This window comes from Phocoena phocoena, chromosome 11 (assembly GCF_963924675.1).
Source record: "Phocoena phocoena chromosome 11, mPhoPho1.1, whole genome shotgun sequence".
In the NCBI taxonomy this organism is placed as follows: Eukaryota; Metazoa; Chordata; class Mammalia; order Artiodactyla; family Phocoenidae; genus Phocoena; species Phocoena phocoena.
The window spans coordinates 80,383,006-80,396,310 of record NC_089229.1 but is presented as its reverse complement, the minus strand read 5'-3'; the positions used below and the strand labels follow the sequence as shown (position 1 = coordinate 80,396,310).

The 13,305-nt window shown below is 40.8% G+C and overlaps 1 protein-coding gene across 1 annotated transcript in view; it reads right to left on the bottom strand.

The window, feature by feature from the left end:
- The window catches only part of TM7SF3 (transmembrane 7 superfamily member 3), a 37,627-nt gene extending 29,692 nt beyond the window's left edge, over positions 1 to 7,935 (bottom strand). The window contains exon 1 of the mRNA XM_065887566.1: positions 7,739 to 7,935. Coding sequence (XP_065743638.1) covers positions 7,739 to 7,829 — 91 coding nt within the window. The 5' untranslated portion in view covers positions 7,830 to 7,935. The remainder of the gene's footprint in view (positions 1 to 7,738) is intronic.
- Positions 7,936 to 13,305: the final 5,370 nt, after the last annotated feature.

Below are 13,305 nucleotides of genomic sequence, written 5' to 3'. Positions count from 1 at the left end.
AGTCGCTCTGCCTATTATTGAATACTGTGACCAGAACTGATGTAAGTAAATTCGTAAAGGTTATAATCACTTATCTTACACTTAAATTTGCCCTTAAGCCTATCTTAGAAATTTTTGATGATCTTTACATCTGTCTCCCATTACATGGGCCTTGAATCAAAATACTACCCAGAACATTTATAAGCCCTGGAAGAGACTGAAGCTATCAGTTAGTGAAGTGTTGGTTTTCTTAACGCTTCCTTAATCTATCACACAAGGGTGAAGATAAATCACAACTCAGAAATACTTGGAGAACCAAAACGTTCAGTGATTTAAAAGACAGTAAGGAAAGACAGGACCATAGAAATTAAAATATACTACTAAACAACTGGTAACTTAACAAAATAAGTAGGGGTAATAAAAGTAGGTATTCCTGGGAATGTATGTTAAGTGCCTTTTCTTTCTTTTTTTAAAATTTATTTTTATTTTATTTATTTTTGGCTGCATTGGGTCTTCGTTGCTGCGCGCAGGTTTCTCTCTAGTTGCGTTGTGGTGCGCGGGCTTCTCATTGCGGTGGCTTCTCCTGTTGCAGAGCACGGGCTCTAGGCGCGTGGGCTTCAGTAGTTGTGGCACACGGGCTCAGCAGTTGTGGCTCACGGGCTCTAGAGCACAGGCTCAGTAGTTGTGGCACACGGGCTTAGTTGCTCCACAGCATGTGGGATCTTCCCGGACCAGGGCTCGAACCCGTGTCCCCTGCATTAGCAGGCAGATTTTTAACCACTGTACCACCAGGGAAGCCCTAAGTGCCTTTTCTTTACACATTTCATTGTTTACCAGATTTCTATAGCAATAATGAGGCGTTCTTACCAGGAATGAAATGCACAATTTGAAAAAAACCTCCTTCCTTGATGGCACTCAAAACACAGGTTCTACCTCAACTCTTCATGTGAAATTTATAAAACAGGGACACAGTCTAGACAAAATGGTGACACTCTCAACACTCAACAGGTGTCACCTGTTTTGTTTTTCCCTTAAAATGGTAATATTGTTCCAGATCATACATAAGCCATATTTTAAAAGGCAAGAACTGTAGAGAAAGTTAATTCCTCCAGCAAGTACACTGTATAGAAATAATCACTATTAACAGTTTGGTATACACCTTTCAGGATTTAGGCAGATATCAGCATGGGCATCTCTATGTAGATGGAAAAAGAAAGACACAAATATGTTTGGTATAGCCATTTCACAGATCTTAGATATCTTTCCACATCAACAGATAATTCTAGCTTTATCATTTTAAAAGCTATATAATATCCCATTCTAGGTAAACATTATTCAACCAATCCCTTACTAATGAACATATAGGCTGTTACTATCCCAGCATGAATAAGAAATAAGAAATAGTCTATTTTGTGAAAGAATACTCTATAAAAAACATACATATGTGTGTGTGTACATATATATGCCAAGCAATAAACCTATTTGAGAAGGTTTTTGCTGTGACAGTGTAGCAGATCACCTTTGATTTAAAATAGTTAAAATAACTAAGAAGTCTTGTTCTCATTAAGAAAATCAGAAATGAAAACAGCTTCTGTGAGAATATAAAATGATCAGGACCAAAACAGTAAGTGACAGTCTCTGCTTCCGACTTCTTCGAGAAGAACACCTGCCATTTCAGAAACAGATTTCCGAAAGCTTCCGAAAGGAAGGTGATGCCTACTAACCCTCTTTCCCCAGCCAAATGCCTGTGACAAGAACCAGAAAGAAGCCAGACAACAAAGGGGAGAGACACTGTATACATTATTTTTAAAAAACTGGTCACTTGACAAAGTAAGTAGGGCTATTAAAAACAGGTACCTACGGGGTGTATTTTAAATAATGTTTTCTTTTCTTTACACATTTCCTATTTTTCATATTTTCTGTAGTGCTTATGAGGTGTCCTTCTTAGAAAGGAATTCTAATACAGTGGTCATTCACCTTGGTTGTACGTTACAATTATCTGAAGGTGCTTTTTAAAAGATATTGTTGCCTGGGCCCCTCTCCAACCAGTTAAATCAAAATTCCTGGGGTTAGGGTTCAAGTATCAATTACAAAACAAATATTCTTTAAAATAACATTCAGGGACTTACCTGGTGGTCCAGTGGGTAAGACTCCGTGCTCCTACTGCAGGGGGCCCCCAGGTTCTATCCCTGGTCAGGGAACTAGATCTCACATGCATGCCGCAACCAAGAGTTTGAATGCCGCAATTTAAAAAAAAAAAAAAAAATCCCGCATGCCGCAAAGAAGATCCTGCATGCTGCAACTAAGACCAGTCGCAGCCTAAATAAACTAATTAATTAAAAAATTTTAGGGCTTCCCTGGTGGCGCAGTGGTTGAGAGTCCGCCTGCTGATGCAGGGGACACGGGTTCGTGCCCCGGTCCGGGAAGATCCCACGTGCCGCGGAGCGGCTGGGCCCGTGAGCCGTGGCCGCTAAGCCTGCGCATCCGGAGCCTGTGCTCCGCGACGGGAGAGGCCACAACAGTGAGAGGCCCGCGTACAGCAAAAAAAAAAAATTTTAAAATGCCTACAAAAAAGTGCACAAAGTTTACACTGCCAGATCAAGAAACAGCATTCTAACCTCTTAGAGGTCTCCTGGTGGCCTCTTCCAATCACTACCTCTTCCCTCCTCCCCAGAGGTAACCATGATCCTAACTTTTAACACCACAGATGGGCATTTTTTTTTTGAAATGTAATTAAATGGAATCATATAGCATGAATTCTTTTGTGTCTAGCTTTTTAAAAATCAACATTTTATTTGTGAGATTCATCCCAGCTGCTATCGTAACTGTTATTCATTCACTTTCATTGCTGTATGCTTCATGAAATAAATAAACCACAATTTATTTATCTATTCTACTGTTAACGAACATTTGGACTATTTCTAGTTTGGAGTAATTATAAATAACTCCATTCAGACAATTTTTTGTATGTGTCTTTTGGTGCACATGTACACATTTCTATTGGGTACAACCTGTGAGTAGAATTATCAGGTAACAGGGTGTACTTATATTCAATTTTAGTAGATACTCCTGAACAGTTATCCAACATGGTTTTGCCAATTTAGACCTCTATCAGCTTGTGAGGAAGTATTCCAGTTACACTATACTCTCACCAACACTTGGTAAGAACATTTTGTTTTACCTATTGGTTATTTAAATATCCTCTTTGTGAAAGGGTCTGTTAAGCCTTTTGCCCATTTTAAAAACTGGATTATCTGTACTTATTGAATTTTAGGAACTCTTTAGTCATCACTGATATGAGTATTCTGTCAGATATGTGTTACAAATATCTTCTCCCACTCTTATAGCTTGTCTTTTCACTCTCGATACCTTTAGATTAACAGAAGTTTTAATTTTAATGTAGTCCAATTTCTCAAGCTTTTCCTTTATGATTTTAAAGAATTCTTTGCCAACACATTCCAAGATCAGGAAGATACATTCCCCATGTTAATGTCTAGAACTTTGTTCTACCTTTCACATTTAAGTCTAAAATCAACATGAAACTGATTTTTATGTATGGTGTGAGGCGGGATGGTCAAGGTTCATTTTCCCATATGAATATCCTGTTGACACAGCAACCTTTATTGAAAGTAGTTTCCTTACTGCTCAGCAATTCCACCTTTCACATAAGTCAAGTGACATATGTGAGGGTTTATTGCTGGACTCTTAACTGTGTACCATTGGTCTATTTGCCTATCCTAACACCAATATTACACTGTCTTAATTTCTGCCCCAAATTGTTCTTCCTCTTCAAGACTGTCTTGAGTATTTTTGGCCCTTTTTCATTTCCATATAAATTTCAGAAAGCAGCTTGTCAATTTCCACAAAAAAAAACCCTGCTGGGATTTGATTGAGATGGCACTGAATGTATTAATTTAGGGAGAAATGATACCTTTATAACAGAATTTTTCTAATCTACGAATTTGAGATATCCCTCTATTTATTTTCTTAATTTATCTCAAGAATGTTGTATAGTTTCCTCTATAGAGATTGTAACATATCCCATTATAATTATCCCTAAATATTTAATATTTCTTGATGGTATTATAAATTTACTTTTTATTTTCTATTTCAATTTCTAGCTGTCTCTTCACCAACATGCCTTTTTTTCAAGGCTCCAGGTGATTCTAATGTCCAGCCAGGCGTGAGAACTCCTAACACAACATTTGATGAATTAGGGAAGGAAAGCTATATTTTTTCCTATTCTTAGTTATCTTTATCTAACTTTTGTGTGAAAATCCTCTGGCAATCCAAGAGCCATTTCACAATTTTTATAGAATACTGTATATTAAACAAACCAGTTATGGTTTGAGTCCTGACTTGCAGGGCCCTTTCATATTTGATGTTCCGGAGCCTCACACAGTGCCAGGCACCTGGTTGGCACACAGTAAATGTTTGGTAAATGACAGCTGAATTTTGTGACCTCAGACAAGTAATTATTTCCTATGGGCCTCAGTTCCCTCATGGTAAAATGCAGTTAACCGTGCTGCATACATCACGTGGCTGCTGAAAGTATCAAATGGGGAAAAAATTGTAAACTGTCCAATACTACACAATATCATTATTAGTTTCTATTAGCTTTCCAATGTTTCAGAGGCTCATGTCCTTATCAAAAAAAAGAAAAAACAAATGCAGGCAGTCAGTATGGTCCTCCTACAAATAAACTAGTGGGAAGAAGAGGTCTAACAGGTATAAAACACCCAGCACATCCATCATGAACAGCGAGTTGAGAAAGTGACTTCCACAGACTGACAAGGAAATATAGTGAAAGTCAAAACAACTTTAACAGTCTAGCCTGGCAGAAACTGCATTTCATTTCTACTCATAAAAACAGACATGGCAAAGGAAGACACAAATACAAAAATATATCCTGAAGAGGTTAATAGGAACTTAACTGCACTTCTAAGTCATCTGGAAAAGGATGCATCAGAAACATTTTTTGAGGGATAATTAGATCTTATGACTTGAGGAGTGGACAGGAAAGACAGCACATCAAGGATATTACAGGGCAGGGCTTCCCTGGTGGCGCAGTGGTTAAGAATCCGCCTGCCAATGCAGGGGACACAGGTTCGAGCCCTGGTCCAGGAAGATCCCACGTGCCGCGAAGCAAGTAAGCCCGTGTGCCACCACTACTGAGCTTGCGCTCTAGAGCCCGCGAGCCACAACTACTGAGCCCACGTGCCACAACTACTGAAGCCTGCACACCTAGAGTCCGTGCTCCGCAACAAGAGAAGACACCACAATGAGAAGCCCATGCACCACAACGAAGAGTAGCTCCCGCTCACGGCAACTAGAGAAAGCCCGCGTGCAGCAACGAAGACCCAATGCAGCCGAAAATAAATAAATTTAACAACAAAAAAGAAGGCTATTACAGGGCAAACGTCTAACACGAGACTGAGCACTTAAGCTGTAGCTCTCCTCTGCTTTCTCTGGCAAAAATGTTTCTTGTCATCTAACGTACAGCAGGGGACCCTTTTCTATTTTTCATACCCTTCCTCCATTCCTACCCAGAGTCACTCTTTCCTTCCAATAATTCCATTCTAAAAAGAGCTGCCCAATCCCAATATGTTCCTTTTCTTTCTCAATCAGATCCTAAACTTGCAACCTTCAAATTTTCCACCTCTTCCTTTTTACTATTTACTGAAATGTACCTCCACTGTTTCTGCTTTAACTCAACAGAAAAATTCTAGGACAGATTTGTCAACGGTTAGTCTTCATAATTCTCTTCAGATGGAATATTAAAAACAAAAACCGTTCAGATACTTGAGCGGGCCAGCATTCAACTGCCCCTCCTACTTTCTCATTGATACTTTCTTATGAATTTTCATTAGCCCTAAAAGGTGAAAGGAAACACAAAAATGCACACACTTTTGAGAGAAAGAGAACACCTGCAACTAACTACACAAGTGGCCTGCTACCTTCCTTAAGCATTATGGATAGCACAAACTGGAGAAGGTTCAAAGAGCACTCTGCTCAACTCCAATCACTAGGTAAGTTCCTGTGAGTTACCAGATATGAACCTGAATCAATAATGAAAGGTGTTCACGGTAGCAGGGAACCGGGACTCCAAGAGAAGGGAAAACTGTTTAGATGTATGGTTCATCTCCTGCTGGTCACAGAAAGCACCATCCTCAGACATTCTAGAACTCGATCTGCCACCTTCAAAGATTCACTTAGCTTCTAAGCCACTAGTCAAGGTGTTTAGCTCTTTCTGCTAGAGATGGGTAAATCCTCCTAAGTTACAGCAGCTACTCAATTTCGAGTTTGTATACTCATCAGAAACCTCAAACAGAAATCCAGACATTTTCCAGGAGGATCATGCAAGTCTGGAACTAAGTCTTCCTTAATTTCCGCCCTGATCTTTATCTGACAGATGTGGAGAATATGGGCTTTCATTAACCCTCAGCAGTCAAGTTCCCACCTGCTGTCCCTCTTCTGCACAGAACAGCAATACTGATGCAAGGCCAGAAGAATAATGTGGCTGAGGAAATAACAGTGCTGTAATCACAGAGGTGAGAAACAGTGTCTGAAAGACATTAACTTCTCAAATTCCTTCTCTCGTCTGATCATCTGCAAACTCAATCTCTCAGATTCTTCACCTTGGAAGAATGGAAATAGCCATATGAGGGAGGGAGAATCTACTTTGAGGAATGAGAATTCAGAGAAGAATTAAGTGTAAAGCACCACACTAAGTAAAACATTCTCACTGGAGGGCAGCTTTGTAGAAGTGGAAGACCATGAAATTGACAGCAAGACACACGGGTTCATCTGCTGTCTGTGCCCCTCTTAGCTGTTTACTTGTGTAGTGAGCATCGTCTTGGGCCTCAGGTTCATCCTCCACCAGTGAGGACAATAATTATCTAACAGGGTGGTAAGGATTAAATAACACTGCCATGAAAAGCACCTGGCACATGCTGCACGCAGTGAATGTTAGCGCCCTGTTATAAATAAGGCTATTTTTTCTGCAAAACTATAACCGCCCTTTTCAGCTTTGGCCTTAAATTCTAGGCAAAAATTCTAGGATTCAGTTTGCACAAGTGCTTTTCAAAGATACGCATTCAGAAACAGAATCACATTATTCAGAAAATATTATGTTTCAGAACTACAACTAGTCTCTTAAGCTCAAAACAAAACCAAGAATGTTCTTGACCCCATGGAAAAGCACATGATTATCAGCTTCATACAATTAACGCTTTTTACAGTTTATATTAACAAACCACCAACTATTACTAAGATCCATTCACCAAGCACATGACCTATGGTCTAAAGTCCCATTCTGGGTTCATTTTTCCTCTGAAACTCCGTAGAGCATAACCAGTGTGAAAAGCACCTAGATTTTGGAGTACAAAAACCCGCTGCACCTTGGCTGCATCAAGCCTCGCAGTCCAGACGCTCAGACCAGCCACTTGGGAGCAAAGAGGTGTTTTAATGTGTTAAATAAAACCTACAAACATGGCTGCACCCTAAGGGAGAGAATAATGTGTCTGAACAAGAGAGTTTCCTATCTCTTCCCATTCCCCCAGCCTAAATCAGGAGGTTGACATTAAGGCCTCCTTAGCAATGGGACTTGCCTTCTGCAGGAAAGGACCTCGATCCATTCCTGCCGTTTCTGAACTCACCGCCTCCCCCGCTGCGCGGACAGACCCCGGGGTGGACTCTGACCTTGCAAGAAATGCAAGACCAAGTTTGGGTTGCAGCAGTCAGGCGCCCCCGACCTTACCCTCGCTGGAGTTCCCGACGGTCTCGGCTCCGGCGGCCGCCGCCGGTTCCGACGCCAACACAGCCAGGAGCAGCAGCCGAAGGAGCCCCATTGCTGCCCCAGCCGGGCGCCGCCACCTAGCCCACGCTATCCCGGGGCGCCCGCGTCCGGCGCCATCGCTCGCCAGGTGCACGCGCAGCACACCTGCCAGCCCCGCGGAGCCCGCGCGCCCCCCGCCCCGGCAGAGGGCTCCAGTTCCGGCAATCAGCCCAGCTGCGCGGCCCCACGCCTCCTCCAGCCCCTCACGTCACGGCGACTGCGCCCCCCGGGGCGAGGGCGGGGACGGGAGCGGAGGGGCGTGCCCGGGCGGCGCTCGCCTCCTCCAGGCCGGCGGCGCTGCGGGCACCCTTGCGCCGGGGGCTGCGGCGCCCCCAGGAAGTTCTGGGTTGTAACCTGTACTTCCCACTTTGGTATCTTTCGCACTTACGAAAACTACCGTTCGAGTGAAAAATAACCCTTTCTGTTGCGGCCTAACGTCTCCAGGCTCCAGTTTCCCGCGTTTCCTTTGCAAACGGAAAAAAAACAGGAATCTGGTGCTCAAAACGCTAGAGTTGATCGTTTCTCCCTGTCGTAATTGCCTTAGCTCCTCAGGGAGATGTTGGTATGAAAATACGGGGGCAGTGCTGTTTCTGTGGTGGTTATTGCGCTGGTGATGAGCGCCACAATTAAAAATGTTTCGTTTTGTCTAAGTGAAATTATCCTCGAAGACTCAAGACCTTCATCTGAACTTCCTCTCTCAAATTTTATACGTGAGGTCTGTTTAAAGGACCGTAGTCCATGTGACAGATGGCTCGTGAGACGATTGTGGAATTAGGTTTATAGGTAAACCTATAAATATAGGTTTATTTATTTGGGGAAGATTGCCCTGCTTTATTTTTCCTGCTCTTTAACTTTTTCAGTTATCTATTTTAATAAGCAACTATGTTGAAAATTCCATATGTGGTTAATCCACTACTAAACTAAAAACCTATAGCAGTCACCATAATATTAATAGGCACAACTCTTTTACTGTCCTTCCTCTGCCTGGCCCAAATGTTCACACCTGCGGTAGTACTGTTTATTCCTATGGTGTTTATTCACTGTCCTACATACCCTCTTTCCACTAACTCTCAATAGATGAAACCCCGGGACGATGATAGCAGCGATTATAAGGGTAGCATTTGGACCCGTGGATGGATTATTCAGTAAATTGTGTCTGATAACTGATTAGCTGCACTGTACTGGGGAGGGAGGATTACAACTCTATCTCACATTGTCACAATGAAATCCCAAAGTAATAAAATTAAAATCTTAAAAGAGCTAGAAGAAATACACGTTTAAAAAAACAAGTTGATCACAGAATGATGGAACTGTCTTTTTTTTTTTTCTTTTAAGAGTTTATTTGAGCAAAAATCTATTGGAATCTGGCAGTGCCAAACCAGAAGTGATCAGAATTATTCAGTGGAGGAACTTTCTAAGCAAAAAAGCGAAGGAGGAAACCATAAAGGAAAAGATTGGTAGATTTGGCTACTTAAATATTTTAATTTTATTAAAGTCAATAAACACCATAAACAATAAACCATATGAAAAGTCAAGTTGATGACCAAAAGTAAAAGTTAGCAAACGACATGAATAGGGAATTTAAAAAACAAAAAAATAGAAGAAAAGAAACACAAATGGCCAGTAAACACATGAAAAAATGTTCAAATTCACTAGTAACACACAAAATCAAATTAAGAAACTAAGCTGTAAATATTTTAAAAGAACAAGAACTTCGAGTGTGGGTGAAAGAGCTGAGAAGACATTCTAAGATCTAACTAGTGAGAGTGTAATTTCATACAACTTTTTATGGCATGAGCTGCATCAGAAATCTTAAAAATACTCAGCTTTGGTGTGATAATTGCACTTTTGGATTTAAGTATGTAAATATGTATAAAAATTATATATATATATTAGTGCACAAAACTGTTCAAGATGTTATTTACAATAGCAAAAAAACTAAAACAACCCAAATGCCCAACAATAAGTTAATTAAATAACCTGTAACGTAGCCATATAATAGAATACCTTGTAGCCCTTCAAAAATCATTTTTTAAAAGGCAACTGAATGATCAGGAAGTGTTTATGAAAAGGCAAGTTAAAAAGCAATATATATATACATGTATGTATATAGTATAAGCTTTATTTTGTTTTCTTTTTAATATGCATTCATGTTTATATGCATAGAAAGGTTGAAAGAACATTATCAAAATGTTTAAAAGAGTTTATCTCCAGGTGATTGGATTAAGAATGATTTTCTCTGCACATTTCTGCTCTTTGTAAAATTTCTATATTGAATGTGTATGGCTTTTGAATAAGAAAATAAATTTTTTTTTAAAGTATACTGCTAAATGTTTTCTGGTAAAAGCATTCAGGATTTAACAGTCCATCTTCCTGAGTATGACACATAATGTTTTCCATGATGTAGCGCCTGTCCAGCTCTCCAGGTTCTTGCTGCAACTCAGCTCCTCTATGCTGGCCATGCTGAATTAATTTCACCTCCCTGAACTAACCCCATTCCCTCTCTTCACACTTTAGCATTGCCGTTCCCTGTGCCTGCAGTGGACAGCTGATGACAGATGTGTCAGTAAGCAGCAGAGGGCCTCATTACCTTGGCTCCAAAATACTGTAACAGCTTGGGAAGAATATTGGCTGGGATTCCTTGCTCATGTCAGAGTTCCACTGGCAACCTGTGAAGCAAATGGGCCCAGCAGCTTTGCAGATGAGTTTTTATTCCTAAGAATTGAAAGGAAACACAAAAACTGACAAGATTCCCAAATCCAAGATATAGATAACTAGAGCCTTAAGGACTGCTTCAATTGAGTCTAGAAAAAGAAGGCAGGCAACCTATCCTAGATTTTTGACAACGCCCAAGACAACGTGGATGGAGATGGGAATAGAGCTCCAGGGGAAAGGCAGGAAAGGTGCTCTGTGAAGCTTGCCCATGTATTCTATCTCATTCTAACCTCACCTTTGCTCTGTTTTGTTTTTTTGAATTTTAGAATTTTATTTATTTTTTTTATACAGCAGGTTCTTATTAGTTATCCATTTTATTGCTCTGTATTTTTTAACACTTGTTCTTCCTGCGGGTTACATTCTTTGGACTGTGTTCGTTAAATTAAATTCAATAAATGTTTATTTAGTAACATATGGAAATCATTATGCTAGGAAATTCATTCATTTAGTCCATAAATATGCATTCAGAGTCTTCTAAGTGTCAGGCTAAATGCTAGGTGCTAGGCATTGGAAATATGGAAACAATTAAAATATGTTTCCTGCCCACAAGTAGCTCATGGTGGTGAGTAAATTAGAGTCATGTATGGATAATTAAACCTCAATGTGTTAAGTGGAATAACAAGTACAAGGAACAATTCTGAAGATTGGGAGCAACTAACTTACTCCAGGGTTTCAGGAAAGGTTTCTATCAAGAAAGAAACATTTAAAATGAGGTTTAAAGCTGAGTGGATGATCAACAGGGGAACAAAATCGAGGTAGGGATGGAAGTGTGAGCTTTTCATACAAGGAAGAGAGAATTAATGCATCTTATATGATGTGCATAGGAGTACGAAACAGCAGAGCATCTGTAGGGAATTGCAAAGAATCTAATGTAGCAAATGCTTATTTACAGTATTTCAGCACAGTGCTTGGAACAGTTTAGATGTTTAATAAATTGTGACTGAGTAGGTAATAAAGGTAGTTAAGGGTCTAGAATGTCAAGTTAAAGAGCTGTTAAAGACTTTTTTTCCTGAAAAAATAGGGAGTCACTACAGATTAAAAAAATCAAAGTACTTACTACAAGATTGGCTATGAGTTGATAAAAAATCGAAGCTGGGTGGTGGGTACGTGAGTGTTCACCATACTATTCTCTCTACTTTTGTGTATGTTTGAAACTTTTAATAATATAAAGTTTAAAAGGACATACTTACCAAAATTGTGTTTCAAAGATAAGAGATACATAATACTGAGTTCCTCCTCTTAAAACCATATAATCCAGTAGGGGATTCAAGAAAAGCAAATTAAAAAGCATATGAAAAAAATGTCGGGGCTTCTTCCCTGGTGGCGCAGTGGTTGAGAGTCCGCCTGCTGATGCAGGGGACACGGGTTCGTGCCCCGGTCCGGGAAGATCCCACACGCCGCGGAGCGGCTGGGCCCCTGAGCCATGGCCGCTGAGCCTGTGCGTCCGGAGCCTGTGCTCCGCAACGGGAGAGGCCACAACAGTGAGAGGCCCGCGTACCGCAAAAAAAAAAAAAAAAGTCAAAATCATGAGAGAGAAGGGGTCCATGTGGAATCTAGTAATTCATAAAATTTACATTAAAAGTAAAAAGTAAAACTTTAAAAGATCGAGTGTGAATTAAATAACAGCAAAGAAATTGTTTTGATAAAGGTAAAGAATTGAGTGGTTCTCAATTGGAGGCAATTTTGCCCCACACTTGCTAGGAGTCATCATGGAATATCTGGAGATATTTTGTGTTGTCACGACTGGGTGGGGGTGCGTTGCTACTCTCATCTCGTGAGTAGAGGACAGGGATGCTGGCAAACATCCTACAATGCACAGGACAGCACCTCAGAACAGAGAATGTAATCAGCCTCAAACGTCAATAGAGCCATTGCTGAGGCATCCTGAGCTACACATATAAGACTGCATTTTGCAGGCGGATTATTACCTGAAGTCCACAGCTTCAAGAGGTTCATAAACCCCTGAAAATGTATGCAAAATTCTGAGAGCCTGGTCTGGGAAAAGGTCCAGTTTTCATCTGATTCTTTAGGGGTCCATGGCCAGAAGAGGCTTAAGAAGCGCAGGAAAAACAAAAATTTTCAGGGGCTGTGGCTGAATAATCTGATGTGATTATTTCACTCAGAAAACTATTGCACGAGGAGGCGGGAATCTGTTTCCTAGAGCCAGATTATGGTCAACCTTGAAACCCAAGCAGAAATGGCTGAACATCAACCTGAAGTCTCTGTGGAGCTACTGAAAACTGTAAGGAACGTAACGACAGGACAACAGGATGGAAGTTGGGTTGTAATAGGAGTTGCTTCAGAGTGGTTCTACCCCGTGCCCAAATTCTCTTCAATCAGGCTACAAAAGTTAGTATTCTCCCTTCATGGGTACTGTCATTCATCCCTCTGTATCCAGCCAGGCACCAATCCGTGTGAATTTTTCCTTCAAAACTAGCCTTGTCTTCTCTTCTCAGGCTCAACACCCTAGTCTAGGCCCAACTCACCTCATTCTTGAATAACTGCAGACCCCTCCTCCTTGTGAGCCCCTGGCTTATTCATCTTTGCAAACCCAGCACCCACATAACTTTCTGGCACGTGGCAGACATTCAGTAAGGAACACTCTCAGCTGGGGGTGAGAAGAGAGGGTCACAAGCTTACCCCATATTACAGTTAAAACAAATTAGAATTCTCTCAATAATCCCATTAAGGGGAGAGGTGCCTCACCTGTAGAGGTTCCCAATTAGGTCCCAGCAGTTTTGTTGATTGTTTGGAGGTGGGGTTGTGTGGTGGTG